At 39.2% G+C, this 17306-nt stretch overlaps 1 protein-coding gene across 5 annotated transcripts in view; it reads right to left on the minus strand.

Annotated features, from left to right (window-relative positions):
• The window catches only part of LOC106053190 (uncharacterized), a 127927-nt gene that overhangs the window by 4104 nt on the left and 106517 nt on the right, over positions 1 to 17306 (minus strand). For 2 of the 5 annotated variants that reach the window (XM_056021771.1, XM_056021775.1), the window contains 5 exons: positions 13827 to 13929; positions 13537 to 13613; positions 12333 to 12548; positions 8314 to 8437; positions 153 to 2616 (listed from right to left, as the gene is read on the minus strand). In XM_056021771.1, coding sequence (XP_055877746.1) covers positions 153 to 2616; positions 8314 to 8437; positions 12333 to 12548; positions 13537 to 13613; positions 13827 to 13929 — 2984 coding nt within the window. The remainder of the gene's footprint in view (positions 1 to 152; positions 2617 to 8313; positions 8438 to 12332; positions 12549 to 13536; positions 13614 to 13826; positions 13930 to 17306) is intronic. The other 3 variants (XM_056021774.1, XM_056021773.1, XM_056021772.1) reach the window with 3 other exon arrangements.

Below are 17306 nucleotides of genomic sequence, written 5' to 3' on the forward strand. Positions count from 1 at the left end.
TTTCTATTACATTTGGGGCCACTTCGCATAAGGCCTATAATTATCTAAGACCAGCCCTGATAGTTACGTTATACAGTTACTCAACTTGTATTATTATAAACTGATAGTTACTTTATAAACTTATGTTATTCTATTAAAGTAACTCAACTCACTTGGATGCTTTAAAGAATTTTTTGGAAATCTGCAGCCAGCTAGCATCGAGAAATCTTCTTTTCTTCTTTTCTTCGCTAGTCGGCGATCCAGGGGGCCCCTCCCCCTGGGAACTACAAGAGGGCTCTTCCATAGCCGTGGCCCCTAAAACCGTTGGCGACGAAGACCTGGGTGACTTGGAGTGGCCCGGGGTTTCTAGAGCTGAAGAGGCAGCCGCAGCGACCTCGTGCTTGATAGTTTCGCTCGGGTCCCAGCTTCTGGCTTGCCTTGACTTCCCCGGAGTCTCTCCTTCCTGTTTCTGTGTATACAACGAGACTCCTAAGTCAAATGAAATTGACTGTTTACACAGAACGCCAACGGTTTCCCCTCGCCCTGTCCCTCGTCTCTCGGGAGATCGACTAGACTCGCCTTTCTTTTCTGCCTTGCTAGATTTTGATTTGGTCTTTGTCCCCTTTCTGGCTGAATCTTCCCCACTTTTGGGTGATTTCACGGCCGGAGCTTCAGGCTGTTTTGCTTTTTCCGGCTCTGGCACACTGTACGTTGCTGCACGGCTTCGGGAAGCTTCTTCTGCAGCGGCTGCAGATGGAACAGCGAGAATCGGAAGTGATTGGTGATTGGTTGGGGCAGATGATGAAGCATGGGCGCACTCGCTGCCGTCATTGGAAGACATCGAGGACACCATGATGATAGACGCCTCTGACGTCGGAGATAGTGCAGACGTCATCACCATGGCTACTTCGCAGGACTTCCTCTTTTGTGCCACAGTGGATGCAGATGTTTCACCTACTTGTCTGTCGATGTCAGAGTCCGACAGCGTTCTGTCTGGGGAGCTTTTCACTGGGTGTGCGCTGAAAGACTGGGCAAGCTTCTTGACAATGCCTTCGTTGGTGAGGTCTTTGAATGGAGCTAGACCTCTGTGAGCGTCAGTGGTGCTGGCAGAGGAAAGCCTTCTTACGATCTGACTTACAAATTCAGACTGTGATCTTGGAGAGTCGGCCCGTTTCAGTGACAGCTCTGAATTTGTTCTTGAAGAAGCAGCGCTTTTTGTGGGAGTGCTTTCCCTTGACAGCCTCCTGACGATCGCGTGAACGTATGTCCCTGCGAGGTTTTCCTTGTTGGGTGTGGACTTTGTTGAATCCTGAATCTTGCTATCATCCTTATTCAAGTATCTAGGCATTATACGGGTGGCGTAGATGGAACTACCACTCCTGTAGCGTTGGCTCTCTTCCAACAGTTCAGCGGCTGGTTTCAGCCTTCTTACTCGTGTTACTAAGCCAACTCGTGGTAGATGAAGTGTGGGGCTTGGAGTTTTCCTTAGTTCAATAGGTCGGTCTTCAGTCTCACACACTGTGGCCCTCTTTTCAAACCTATTGATGGCATCTTGCAGAGGTTTTGATTCGGCTGAACTCCCGTGACTACGTTCAACATCTCCTAAGCTTTTAGATCTCGGACTTTTCTCAGGGGCTGGAGATGATGATGACGAAGGTTTAGTGGGCGCGGATGGGCGAGGGAGGGGCGGTTTTCCTCTGGTGGCTATGGGGCTGCCTTGTGGGGAGATGGCTTTGTAGTCTTTGAGTTTCGTCTCTTCTTTTTGACGTCTTAATAATTTGTGCTTTGTTCGGGATACTTTGCCAGGGTCACTGGTAGGGGGTAGGTCCATGCCAGAAGGGCCGGCCATAGGGAACCTCTCGCCTACCGGGACCCCCATGGCAGTAGTGTCATAAGTTAAAGGTGTCTTTTCGTCTACATTAGTCTCTTCTGTACATTCCATCACAGACTTTATTGGGAAAATGTCATCATTGATGAGCTCAGCCGCTTCCGCTCTGGACGAGTCCAGGCTTCGCAGCTGTGGAATGGTTTGGTCGGGGGACTCAATTTTTCCTGACGGTCGTGGGCCTTCTCCAGGGGAAGGTGCTGGAGAAGGCCCGTCCCTCTTCCTCCTAATCAAAGTGGGAGACCCCCTTTCCACTTTGCCTTTCACTCTTTTCAGCTCCTCTATTTCTCGGAAAAGAGGAGCTGAATCGCAAATTGTTGTAATTTCTGGTTTCGCTGACGCCGCCATGGGAACGTCATTTGGTGGTTCGATTTTGAGCGTGGTAGACTTGGATGCTTCCGCGGCGTCAGCTTGTGTTGCAGACACAGGCGTCCGTGTCACGCTTGGCGTCGGCCTCCTTTGCGATGACTGGCTGGAGGTTCTAGACGACTCCGACGCCGTGTCCTCTGATCGCGCTTGAGGCGAGGACCTCTGGATGGTGGAACTCAATGTCCTGAGAGATGGTGGCAGGACAAGAAGAGTCTGAAGCTGTTCTCTCGCCAGATCTCTGGAGGCCCCAAGGCTGGAATGTCGCTGACCAGCAGCGCTAATGACCGAAGCAGCTGGAGGGGTAGCTGCCGCAGCCAGGGTGGTTGGTGAAGCAGGGGCGGACATATAGGAGCCAACATAAGTGGATGGCCTGAACATCTCTTCTGAAAGGAAACATTGAAATATACTTCATTTGAGCGTCGGATAAAACATTGAATTAGTTGAGACGTTGGACATTTAAAAGTTTAAGTACATAGTAAGTTTGTATGCCTTGTTTTGACCATAAAACTTTGGATTTGTATTATGAATAATAAAAAAAAGCGCACAAACACGACAATGTCTAGTAATGAAGTTGTTCCCCAAAACATAAAAGAATTTCTTTTACCCTTTCGGACCTTGTGATCTAGAGGGAAGGTACTGTATATGTCATCTTGGCCAACGATTAACAAGCAGGGTGTCAAGCAAAATGGCCAAACCCCTTAAATTACTTTCACCAACTAGTGCTGGCTACATGACACCATTGTTAATATTGGGCCACAGAAACAGTTGACCTTTACATCATCTGCCCTATAGACAGCATTGTCGGAAAGGTGAACTTTACCTTTTTTTTATCTTTTTCTATGTCTCTTAAATACATTTTCTATTTCCCTCTATAGAAAAAGGAATAAAATAGGCAAGCAATAGAAGAAGAGAAATTGTGGGCATAAAGTCATAACCACAGATTTAATCAAATTTAATTTAATCAAACATATTGTCACAAGACATAAAGTGACAAAATGTCAGAAATAGTTCTCCTTTATACAACGTGACCTCATTTCGATAAACACAATTCCCAAAGTAGAAAATAGATTAAATTATTAAAATAATTTATGCAAATAATAGAAATCAAGTTTGCATATTTTTTTGACCTTACAAAACTATTGATGTAATGCATATTTATTGTTCCTACGATATTTAAAATCCTTGCAAAATTTAAAAAAATTAAATTTTCTGTCTCTGATGGAATCAATATTTATGAAGTTTGTCTTTTCTATTAAATAATACTTACATCGCTATTGTTATATTTTTGTAAAGAAATTAAGTATAGGTTAATCATGTTTCAAATTTTCTCTTTAATTCTTTATGATTTAATGGTTGTGAAATGTGAGAACTTACAAATAAAAATTTAATTAAAAAATACAATAAATAAAAAGCCCACAAAAGAGGCTGAAGGGACCAAAAAAAGAGGCAAAGAAAAGCCTAAGGCTCAAGGATTTCTATGATGACAAAGCTAAAATTGAATAGCGCAAATTCTGAGGTTTCCTAAAAAAATATCTGAACTATCATTTCTGTAATATATAGTTTCAGTTACAAAGTACACAATTACATCTCTATCTTTATCAGAGGGACACGGTTTAAATTAAAACAGTGTCTGTTAAATGCCATTAATAATACTAACATTAATGCTTTACGACATAGTTTTAGAATTTGTTTTGATTAAGCGTTACCTGAGACCAACGTCTCTAAATACTTTGGAAATATATTCAAATGTTCATCTACATTTTAGAACATTTTATGTTGTTAATATGATACAATAAAGAATGTTTAGTCAATGATGTGATTATACAATTTACACGATACAGATGCAACGTCTAAGGGTTGTTTCGCATATTAAAAATAGTTTATTCTATTCTGTGACCTGAATTTGACTTAATAGAAAAAAACAAAGACGTAACTTAGAATTTTTTTTGCTGGTAAATGTTTTTGATTGTATTAACTCTTTCTCTCCGTAATTATTTACCACATTCTGGTGGAATCAACGTTGGTATCGTCAGTTAGGAGAGAAAGAGTTAATATCTTCTACATCAAATATAGTTACGTTTTTTTTTTTGTTTTCTTTTTTTAAAAATTGAGTTTTGTAGTATAAAGGATTTTGGTGTAAATATTGGTCCAAAGTTATATTCAGCCTAATTAATAGTCCACAGTTATACTTGAACAACACAAGGTGGTACAGTTTTATTAAAGGTAGACCGACTTCACAACAGAATAAAATAACAAAGGGGAAGGGGGGTGGTGGTGAGGCGACACTTAAATAACAAAGTAAAACGAATACATTGAAGTATAAATGAGACATTTAAGAATTGAGGCATCACAAAACTAAACCGAAGGAATTGGTCAATCGTCGCTGTTACGAAGAAAAATTGTAACACTGACATTGTAAAGACTGTTCAGACCAAGTGGCTTCTTCAAAATTTTGAAATCTAAATGCTACTGTTATATTTTGTGTTTATATGTAGTCTAGTCTTTCATTTGATATAGCGTTGAACAGAAGCGGCCTTAACAGAGCGCGGGGCCCTGGGCGAGTGTCATATGCGGGGCCCTGGGCCGTAAGAGTAGACTATATATTTCGTACCACTTAAAGCTAATGGGCTCGTCCGGCTCTAACCCTATAGACCTTATTTTTGTACCAAAACATGTAGCTTATTATTGGCTATTTGACTACATTACGTAATATGTTGTAATTTTTCTGCATGTAAGATTTTACCTTTAGTAATCGACGCTCACTGTTCTATTCCCCCTAAGGCCGCTACTGGTATTGAAGTCCAGAGAATAAACAAAAAAGTGGTGAATGGGTCTGGGAATCAATCTCGTTATCAGAACAAAAAGGCTGCCTGAAACCACGCTGACCTTACAATTTCTTGAACTAACCATCGCTAGATACAATCATCTCTAAAGTAAAACATCGCTAAACCCAACTATTGCTGGAACCAACCATCGCTATTACTTAAAAGCAATCATCACTAGCGCCAGCCATCGCTAAGCCAAGTGTCGCTAGAGTCAACGAGCGCTAAAACCAACTATTGCTAGAACCAACCATCGCTAGAACCAACTTTCGCTAGAACCAACTATCGCTAGAGCCAACCATCGCTAGAACCAACTATCGCTAGAACCAACTATCGCTAGAGCCAACTATCGCTAGAGCCAACTATCGCTAGAGCCAACCATCGCTAGGACCAACTATCGCTAGAGCCAACTATCGCTAGAGCCAACTATCGCTAGAGCCAACTATCGCTAGAACCAACTATCGCTAGAACCAACTATCGCTAGAGCCAACTATCGCTAGAGCCAACTATCGCTAGAACCAACTATCGCTAGAACCAACTATCACCAACTATCGCTAGAGCCAACTATCGCTAGAACCAACTATCGCTAGAGCCAACTATCGCTAGAACCAACCATCGCTAGAACCAACTATCGCTAGAACCAACCATCGCTAGAACCAACTATCGCTAGAGCCACTTTAAAAACTGGGATATTGATTGAGCTTAAATATACAAAATGTCCGTCTACCAACATTGTATAAAAAATTTTCTAAAAAAAAAATCACAGAATATATCAAAATAAAATCAATAATCAAATAACATCATAATGTTGGATTGGATAAAATTGGACTATTTATCACTGCATATAATAAATAAAAAAAATAATGAAATCATCCGACACGCACAGAAAAGGATTACAATTATTAAAAGTCAAAGTTATAAATATTACAAAACACTAATAGAATATAAACAAAAATATACGCATTAAAGACAAAAGAGATATAAACTGAATAAAATCTATTTATAGCGTCACAAGTTGGAGACAATGAGACGCAAATTAGTAAAAGCAGTGGACGAATAACAAATAGTCAGTAAAAAAAGTAAACAAGAGATGTTTGTACTAGGAGTGAAACACTTACTAGAGATCAGCTTTAGTTTTCTTGCGACTGAATGAGAGAGCTTTTTAAAACACAATTTTATACGAAGGCTTTTAGCTAATTCAATGATGTGTAAAACACATAAGTCAATGACGTGTAAAACACACAAGTAAGGCAATGATGTGTAAAACACAGAAGTAAGGCAATGATGTGTAAAACACAGAAGTAAGACAATGATGTGTAAAACACAGAAGTAAGACAATGATGTGTAAAACACAGAATTCAATGATGTGTAAAACACAGAAGTAAGGCAATGATGTGTAAAACAAAGAAGTAAGGCAATGACGTGTAGAACACACAAGTAAGACAATGATGTGTAAAACACAGAAGTCAATGATGTGTAAAACACAGAAGTAAGACAATGATGTGTAAAACACAGAAGTAAGACAATGATGTGTAAAACTCACAAGTAAGACAATGATGTGTAAAACACAGAATTCAATGATGTGTAAAACACAGAAGTAAGGCAATGATGTGTAAAACAAAGAAGTAAGGCAATGACGTGTAGAACACACAAGTAAGACAATGATGTGTAAAACACAGAAGTCAATGATGTGTAAAACACAGAAGTAAGACAATGATGTGTAAAACACAGAAGTAAGACAATGATGTGTAAAACTCACAAGTAAGACAATGATGTGTAAAACACAGAAGTAAGGCAATGATGTGTAAAACACAGAAGTAAGGCAATGATGTGTAAAACACAGAAGTAAGGCAATGATGTGTTAAACACAGAAGTAAGGCAATGATGTGTAAAACACAGAAGTAAGACAATGATGTGTAAAACACAGAAGTCAATGATGTGTAAAACACAGAAGTAAGGCAATGATGTGTAAAACATAGAAGTAAGACAATGATGTCTAAAACACAGAAGTAAGACAATGATGTGTAAAACACAGAAGTCAATGATGTGTAAAACACAGAAGTCAATGATGTGTAAAACACAGAAGTAAGACAATGATGTGTAAAACACAGAAGTAAGACATTGATGTGTAAAACACAGAAGTCAATGATGTGTAAAACACAGAAGTAAGACAATGATGTGTAAAACACAGAAGTCAATGATGTGTAAAACACAGAAGTAAGGCAATGATGTGTAAAACATAGAAGTAAGACAATGATGTCTAAAACACAGAAGTAAGACAATGATGTGTAAAACACAGAAGTCAATGATGTGTAAAACACAGAAGTCAATGATGTGTAAAACACAGAAGTAAGACAATGATGTGTAAAACACAGAAGTAAGACATTGATGTGTAAAACACAGAAGTCAATGATGTGTAAAACACAGAAGTAAGACAATGATGTGTAAAACACAGAATTCAATGATGTGTAAAACACAGAAGTAAGGCAATGATGTGTAAAACAAAGAAGTAAGACAATGATGTGTAAAACACAGAAGTAAGACAATGATGTGTAAAACACAGAAGTCAATGATGTGTAAAACACAGAAGTAAGACAATGATGTGTAAAACACAGAAGTAAGACATTGATGTGTAAAACACAGAAGTCAATGATGTGTAAAACACAGAAGTAAGACAATGATGTGTAAAACACAGAAGTAAGACAATGATGTGTAAAACCCAGAAGTAACTCAATGATGTGTAAAACACAGAAGTAAGGCAATGATGTGTAAAACACAGAATTAAGACAATGATGTGTAAAACACAGAAGTCAATGATGTGTAAAACACAGAAGTAAGGCAATGATGTGTAAAACACTGAAGTTCATGATATGGAAAACACAGAAGTAAGGCAATGATGTGTTATACACAGAAGTAAGTCAATGATGTTTTAAACACAGAAGTCAATGATGTGTAAAACATATATGTAAGACAGCGTTTGGTTACAATCTAAATGTCATCTAAGAACTATGTTTTGTTTGGACTATAGATATACAGAATAATATACTTACATTTCCATCCTAATAAACAAGATAAGAAATGCAGGCATGTAAGCAAAGGAAAGACTTTAAAATGTGTGCACCAACTAGCCAGCATCAATTTACAATGAAAAACTGTAAAGTTAATTTTCCAAGGGCGATAACAAGTAAAATTATTGTTAATTTAAAATAAGATTAAGATTATCTCCCTTATCTAATGTCTGCCTCTTGTCGATCTTACCTGCCATGTATGGAATGTTGACACGGGAACCTTCTGGAGCCTGACCTTTCGTCTCTCTGTCTATCACAGATCTAGTGGGCGTGTCTATCACAGGTCTAGTGGGCGGAGCTGACGATAATTCCATCTAGAAACAAAAGTAGATGTGTTCTCTAGCATTTACAACTGTGTACCTACATTTTAGAATTGTATTTTCCATATTGTCCAGTGTGGTACCGTGATTATTCCAATGTCCCTTACAAGCAGGTATCATTGAAAGCTTTAAGCTAACAAAAGGTATCATGATAATTCTTTTTCTTAACGACTTTATCAGAAGCCTTATTCTCACAGTTTGGTATTCAAAGCCATATCTTTAAAAACCAGTGATAAGCCTTATTCTCACAGTTTGGTATTCAAAGCCATATCTTTAAAAACCAGTGATAAGCCTTACTCTTACAATGTGGTATTCGAAGCCATATCTTTAAAAGCCCGTGATAAGCCTTATTCTCACAGTTTGGTATTCAAAGCCATATCTTTAAAAGCCCGTGATAAGCCTTACTCTTACAATGTGGTATTCAAAGCCATATCTTTAAAAGCCCGTGATAAGCCTTATTCTCACAGTTTGGTATTCAAAGCCATATCTTTAAAAGCCCGTGATAAGCCTTATTCTTACAATGTGGTATTCAAAGAATATCTTTAAAAGCCCGTGATAAGCCTTATTCTCACAGCTTGGTATTCAAAGTCATATCTTTAAAAGCCGTGATAAGCCTTATTCTCACAGCTTGGTATTCAAAGTCATATCTTTAAAAGCCCGTAATAAGCCTTATTCTCACAGCTTGGTATTCAAAGTCATATCTTTAAAAGCCCGTGATAAGCCTTATTCTCACAGCTTGGTATTCAAAGCCATATCTTTAAAAGCCCGTGATAAGCCTTATTCTCACAGCTTGGTATTCAAAGCCATATCTTTAAAAGCCCGTGATAAGCCTTATTCTCACAGTTTGGTATTCAAAGCCATATCTTTAAAAGCCCGTGATAAGCCTTATTCTTACAATGTGGTATTCAAAGCCATATCTTTAAAAGCCCGTGATAAGCCTTATTCTCACAGCTTGGTATTCAAAGTCATATCTTTAAAAGCCCGTGATAAGCCTTATTCTCACAGCTTGGTATTCAAAGTCATATCTTTAAAAGCCCGTGATAAGCCTTATTCTCACAGCTTGGTATTCAAAGTCATATCTTTAAAAGCCCGTGATAAGCCTTATTCTCACAGCTTGGTATTCAAAGTCATATCTTTAAAAGCCCGTGATAAGCCTTATTCTCACAGCTTGGTATTCAAAGCCATATCTTTAAAAGCCCGTAATAAGCCTTATTCTCACAGCTTGGTATTCAAAGTCATATCTTTAAAAGCCCGTGATAAGCCTTATTCTCACAGCTTGGTATTCAAAGCCATATCTTTAAAAGCCCGTGATAAGCCTTATTCTCACAGCTTGGTATTCAAAGCCATATCTTTAAAAGCCCGTGATAAGCCTTATTCTCACAGTTTGGTATTCAAAGCCATATCTTTAAAAGCCCGTGATAAGCCTTATTCTTACAATGTGGTATTCAAAGCCATATCTTTAAAAGCCCGTGATAAGCCTTATTCTCACAGCTTGGTATTCAAAGTCATATCTTTAAAAGCCCGTGATAAGCCTTATTCTCACAGCTTGGTATTCAAAGTCATATCTTTAAAAGCCCGTGATAAGCCTTATTCTCACAGCTTGGTATTCAAAGTCATATCTTTAAAAGCCCGTGATAAGCCTTATTCTCACAGCTTGGTATTCAAAGTCATATCTTTAAAAGCCCGTGATAAGCCTTATTCTCACAGCTTGGTATTCAAAGTCATATCTTTAAAAGCCCGGGATAAGCCTTATTCTCACAGCTTGGTATTCAAAGCCTCATCTTTAAAAGCCCCATGATAATCCTTATTCTTACTGCCTGAAGTTTTGATAAGCCATAGCCTCACAATCTATTATCAAAAAAAGTCTTAAATATACAGTCTCATATCATGATAAGAACTACTTTATGGGTCTCGTTTCAGAGGCGTATCTCAATAAACCCCTTGCGATTTAAGGGGGCAAACGATGCAAACCTCACCTGTTTCTATAATCAACAGTGAAAAGTTGATCAAGAGGCCAGCAAAACGACCAACCGGCCAATACTTCCCCAACAGTGTGTCAGGCACCTAGGTGGACTCAGGGGCGTGCTAAAAAAACAGTGTGTCAGGCACCTAGGTGGACTCAGGAGCGTGCTAAAAAAACAGTGTGTCAGGCACCTAGGTGGACTCAGGAGCGTGCTAAAAAAACAGTGTGTCAGGCACCTAGGTGGACTCAGGAGCGTGCTAAAAAAACAGTGTGTCAGGCACCTAGGTGGACTCAGGAGCGTGCTAAAAAAACAGTGTGTCAGGCACCTAGGTGGACTCAGGAGCGTGCTAAAAAAACAGTGTGTCAGGCACCTAGGTGGACTCAGGAGCGTGCTAAAAAAACAGTGTGTCAGGCACCTAGGTGGACTCAGGAGCGTGCTAAAAAAACAGTGTGTCAGGCACCTAGGTGGACTCAGGAGCGTGCTAAAAAAACAGTGTGTCAGGCACCTAGGTGGACTCAGGAGCGTGCTAAAAAAACAGTATGTCAGGCACCTAGGTGGACTCAGGAGCGTGCTAAAAAAACAGTGTGTCAGGCACCTAGGTGGACTCAGGAGCGTGCTAAAAAAACAGTATGTCAGGCACCTAGGTGGACTCAGGAGCGTGCTAAAAAAACAGTATGTCAGGCACCTAGGTGGACTCAGGGGCGTGCTAAAAAAACAGTGTGTGAGGCACCTAGGTGGACTCAGGAGCGTGCTAAAAAAACAGTATGTCAGGCACCTAGGTGGACTCAGGAGCGTGCTAAAAAAACAGTGTGTCAGGCACCTAGGTGGACTCAGGAGCGTGCTAAAAAAACAGTGTGTCAGGCACCTAGGTGGACTCAGGGGCATGCTAAAAAAACAGTGTGTGAGGCACCTAGGTGGACTCAGGGGCGTGCTAAAAAACAGTATGTCAGGCACCTAGGTGGACTCAGGAGCGTGCTAAAAAAACAGTGTGTCAGGCACCTAGGTGGATTCAGGAGCGTGCTAAAAAAACAGTGTGTCAGGCACCTAGGTGGACTCAGGAGCGTGCTAAAAAAACAGTGTGTCAGGCACCTAGGTGGACTCAGGAGCGTGCTAAAAAAACAGTGTGTCAGGCACCTAGGTGGACTCAGGAGCGTGCTAAAAAAACAGTGTGTCAGGCACCTAGGTGGACTCAGGGGCGTGCTAAAAAAACAGTGTGTCAGGCACCTAGGTGGACTCAGGAGCGTGCTAAAAAAACAGTGTGTCAGGCACCTAGGTGGACTCAGGGGCGTGCTAAAAAAACAGTGTGTGAGGCACCTAGGTGGACTCAGGGGCGTGCTAAAAAACAGTATGTTAGGCACCTAGGTGGACCCAGGGGCGTGCTAAAAAAGGTGGACTCAGGGGCGTATTAAAAATCCAAGCCCTTTACCACATTGGCTAACTTTATCTTGTCTGGCAGCATGATTTTTCATTTTGATATCACGATAATCCTCTTCATTAGTCTGATATCAAGATAATATAATTGTACAATCTGATATCATAATAAGCCTTATCATTAGTCTGATATCAAGATAACATAATTTTACAATCTTATATTATAAGTCTTGTCAATGGTCTGATATCATGATATTATGAGAATATCATTCTTACAGTTTGATATCATGATAATCCTTACCATTACAGTCTGATATGATAATCCTTATAATTAATCTGATATCATTATAACATCATCCTTAGTCTGATATCACGAGAAACCTTATCATTAGTCTGATATCATGATAACACTATCCCACTATTCTTAAAGTCTGATTTCATGAAAAGCCTTATCATTAGTCTCATATCATGATAACATTATCCTTACACTCTGATGCCGCCATAAGCCTAATTATTAAAGTCTGATGACGTGAGAAGAGACCAAGGACTCTTACCATTACCTGAGGCCTTTGTCTGTCCGTACCGCTGAAGGTGTTCCAGCGTTTGACGGAGGCGAACCTCCTGGCCTCCTGAAACTGGTAGAGCTCTGTCTCTCTCCTGGTGATGTCAGCCTGAAGAAGGAGGTTGTTGACTTCCTGGAGCAGCAGCTGCCTCTTGATGCTCATGATCTCGCGATTACGTTCCAGGTGACTCAACCTCAAGTTGTTCATCTGAAAATATGTCACGTTTATAATTAGACCGTTACATTAGATAATTGGACAGTAACATTGGTGAATAGACAGTTACATTGATGAATAGACAGTCACATTGGTGAATAGACAGTCACATTGGTGAATAGACAGTCACATTGGTAAATAGACAGTCACATTGGTGAATAGACAGTCACATTGGTGAATAGACAGTCACATTGGTAAATAGACAGTCACATTGGTAAATAGACGACACATTGGTGAATAGATAGTCACATTGGTAAATAGACGACACATTGGTGAATAGACAGTCACATTGGTGAATAGACAGTCACATTGGTAAATAGACGACACATTGGTGAATAGACAGTCACATTGGTAAATAGACAGTCACATTGGTAAATAGACGACACATTGGTGAATAGACAGTCACATTGGTGAATAGGTGGTTTTGTTAATGAATTAGGTCACGTTAGTGAATTAATTTAGTTACTGATTAGACAGTCTAGGTAGTGATAAGACAGTTACATTGGTGAACAAACAGATAATGTTGGCGAATAGACAATCGCGTTGTTTAATTGACAATCATGTTGGTGAATCGACGGTCGCATTGTTGAATTAGACAGTCACGTTGGTGAATTAGACAGTCACGTTGGTGAATTAGACAGTCACGTTGTTGAATTAGACAGTCGCATTGGTGAATTAGACAGTCACGTTGGTGAATTAGACAGTCACGTTGTTGAATTAGACAGTCACGCTGGTGAATTAGACAGTCACGTTGGTGAATTAGACAGTCACGCTGGTGAATTAGACAGTCACATTGGTGAATTAGACAGTCGCGTTGTTGAACGGACAAGTCATGCTGATGAATGGGCAATAACGTTGGTGAATTAGACAGTCACGTTGGTGAAGAGACAGTCGCGTTGTTGAAGAGACAGTGGTGGTTCTTGAAACACTAATCAGTACTTTTGATTGGCACCAATCACCAAGAAAGTCAATGTGTACTGACCTGGACTTGCAGCTTCATGGCTTGGCTGTACAGAGTCTCAAAATTAGACAGCGCCATCGTCTTTTGGCTGTGCTCGTCTGCAGAAGAAGGTATCCATAGCAACAGAGTTAAACAAAGCGTAAACAAGCGAAGATAGTAGGTATAAAACAGAATTTATAAATATCAACCAGTAAATATTACGATAAGTCGGTAATTATACAATCAGTGAATCTACAGATCAACCAGTATGGCTAAGAATCAATAGACTGACGAGATTCTCACGTCACATGGTCTAGACACTCGCGCACTACCTGACTTAGAAGCCTGGATAAGCATTGTTCTCATCTGGTCCACCAACTCCACTAACTGGGTGTGAACCGTCTCTTCGCCTTCAATGCTCTGCCATTTCCCAACCTGGGGAAGAAAAAAAAAGAATAAGGAAACAGCCAAGAACATGGAGAAACAAGAAAAAGAAAAAATAATTAAAAACTAAGCTTATTAAGGGAAAAAAACCGCTAATTACTGCCATTCATCTGAAAATTACAGGGTTTGGCCTCCTTTCTGCTTTATAAAATAAATCAATTAATTAAATCCATACATACATCCACATCTCTCATTAAATAGCATTTATTCCCCTTATTTCCACACCAATAAAAATAATAAATGACCAACAATTAATTAACTAATTGGTTATTTATTTTATTAATTCATGTCTTGTCGGGTTCAATGAATAATTGTGCAAAGTTTTAACTTGATCCAAGAATGGGAAATGGGAGAAACAAAAAACATATTCAAACTTTTTACCAGACAGACAGACAGACAGAGTTAGTTGGTATAAGCTTTGTAAATAACAAAACTTCAACCAAACGAAGAATACACTACAGAAAAGTCTTTTAAAAAGGCTAAGACCAAATGACGATAATACCACCTATGTTGCATCATTCACAACCAATCGCTAAACTCTTCCCAGTGTCACCATAGAAACACACACACACACACACACACTCCATAACTATGGGGAGCTGTGTGCTGGAAAGGCGCTCCTAACTGTCTGGGGAGGGGGGTCAACACAAGCGTTATATAAACACCCTTAAGAGCTCCCTCAAGGAGCATTACATGGATATTCAAGACTGGAGACGCTCGGTCTCGATCGTTCCTCGTGGCGTGAAGCCGTGAATTTCAATGAATGAGGCAAAAGCATCAGCTATCAGCAAAGAACGCAGATCTAACCACAAGCAAAAAACAAAACAAAATATTTTTTTTAAAAAAAGCTTATATTAAGTGTGTATCAATTAGTTTGGATCAGTCATGTAATTAAATTTGTTATAGATCTAGACTAACAACAATAAATATGTGCGATTAGAAATATTTTTTTAACAATGGTTTTTGTTTAGCGCAAGTCCCTGCTTTTAGCTTTCTCAATACGCTATGATCGTATCACTTGTCTGAACCACTTAGGGGTAGGGGAGAAAGAAGTGGGTATGTGGGGGGGGGGGGAATCACATTTTTAATGTATTTGTTTTTAAAAAGTTGACCGACCTGAATTCGAAGTTATGGGCTAAAGCCTTCTCAGCTTCGCAAGCCAACACAGAAACCACTTTGCTAGCGAAGAGCTCAGGAACATGGGAGATTGTAGAGTTATCTATTGTTTCTATAGTCTGGTCCTATTTCATGTCTGTGTTCACTAAACCTCAGACGACGACATTGAAAGGGGATTAATTCACCTGATACCACCAATACAATCAAGTACAATATCTTTTCCTTGTTCGAGACACCAAACAAAATATTTAATGATCAATAGTTAATTAACTAATTTTTTTTTTGTCATTGATTCTCGTGTTGTCAGGTAAAAGAAATAATTGTGCGCAATTTCAACTTGATCCGAGATTGACTTAGGCGGCTAGGAGAAATAACATGCACATACTTTTTACCAGACAGACAGACAGAAAGGGTTAGATGATATAAGCTTAGTAGAAAAGGCTGTGTAAAGAAGCAGACATTTGTGCAGCAGAGCAAACCTACCCAGGCCATTGGTGAGGCTAGCTAAAAAAAAATGAGGATTGGATTCCACAGACGACTTCGAGTTCATAGTAAATGAGAAATGTGCTCATCTTCAACAACAAAGGAAAAGCTATTAGTCTTTTAAGTTACATTACCTACCTGTTAATCTGTTAAAGTGACACAAGTGTATTTATGTTCTTGTTGTGTGTTGTGAACTGATTTGTTCTTTTGTGTCAAAATGTCTTGGTGTCCAGGTCAGCTTGTGTGTGTGTGTGTGTACTGTGTTATGGTGAACAGTTTTGTCCTTCTTGTTCAATAAAGCCTAGGATCAAGACATGTCTTATTGTAGTGTCTCATTAGATTACTACAGTGACATAACTGTATCTCTGTTACCGTATTAACTAGTGCTTATATAAAGCGTTGTCTCTGAGCTAGCAGATCTTTACAAGTGTCTATGTAAGACAAGTGTCTATGTAAGACAAGTGTCTATGTAAGACAAGTGTCTTATGTAAGACAAGTGTCTATGTAAGACAACAAGTGTCTATGTAAGACAACAAGTGTCTATGTAAGACAAGTGTCTATGTAAGACAAGTGTCTATGTAAGACAACAAGTGTCTATGTAAGACAACAAGTGTCTATGTAAGACAAGTGTCTATGTAAGACAACAAGTGTCTATGTAAGACAAGTGTCTATGTAAGACAAGTGTCTATGTAAGACAACAAGTGTCTATGTAAGACAACAAGTGTCTATGTAAGACAAGTGTCTATGTAAGACAAGTGTCTATGTAAGACAACAAGTGTCTATGTAAGACAACAAGTGTCTATGTAAGACAACAAGTGTCTATGTAAGACAACAGGTGTCTATGTAAGACAAGTGTCTATGTAAGACAAGTGTCTATGTAAGATGAATAGCTCAAACTCATTACAGGATTTACAGCAAAGAATTATGGGAACATTACCAGGCTGGGCGTACAAGGCAATGACCTCATCGATCGGGTTGATTCAATACGCCTGCCGGACATTGACTATGTCCCTGGGTCAATGTGATAAATAGTTCTGGTATTAGGCTCAACGATTGATAGGTTCTCTGCGTCTCAGGTCTCCACTGTGCCACGTGACTCACGTGACTATGACAGTAGTTCACAATTCACTGGAATCTATTAACTCTTTCTCTCCTAACTGACGATACCAACGTTGATTCCACCAGAATGTGGTAAATAATTACGAAGAGAAAGAGTTAAACCTTAATAGACCTTTCGGTACAGGGTGGGGAGGTGGGGAAATGTCACCAATAACCTTTTCAAAATGGTGTGTGGTGAATTACAAATAGTGTGAATCCTCCCGATCTACGACGTTTGAATAAGCGACGAGGTACCAATAGACATTTGGACAAATTTAACATTCCTAAATTATCAAATTAACAGTCGGCTGAATGATAGGCTACGGTCTGTTAAATAAATCTGTAAAATAAGGTCTGCAAGATTTGCCTGTAAGATTAAGTCTTACAGTATAGGTCTGCATTAAAACAACTCCTTAAGATAAGGTCTGCTAGATTAGTGGGTAAGATAAAGTCTAATAGATTTGGTTGGAATAATAGTACGTCTATAACATAAGTCTGTTAATTAAGTTTGTACACAAAGTGTAAGATAAAGTCTGTAAGATAAGTCTAAAAATAAGTCTGTTAAATAAGTGTACGATAAAATCAGTAAGATAAGCCAGTAAGATAAGTCTGTTAAATAAGTATGTTAAATAAGTGTAAGATAAGCCAATAAGATAAACCTGTAAGATAAG

Source organism: Biomphalaria glabrata, chromosome 2, assembly GCF_947242115.1.
Source record: "Biomphalaria glabrata chromosome 2, xgBioGlab47.1, whole genome shotgun sequence".
NCBI lineage: Eukaryota > Metazoa > Mollusca > Gastropoda > Planorbidae > Biomphalaria > Biomphalaria glabrata.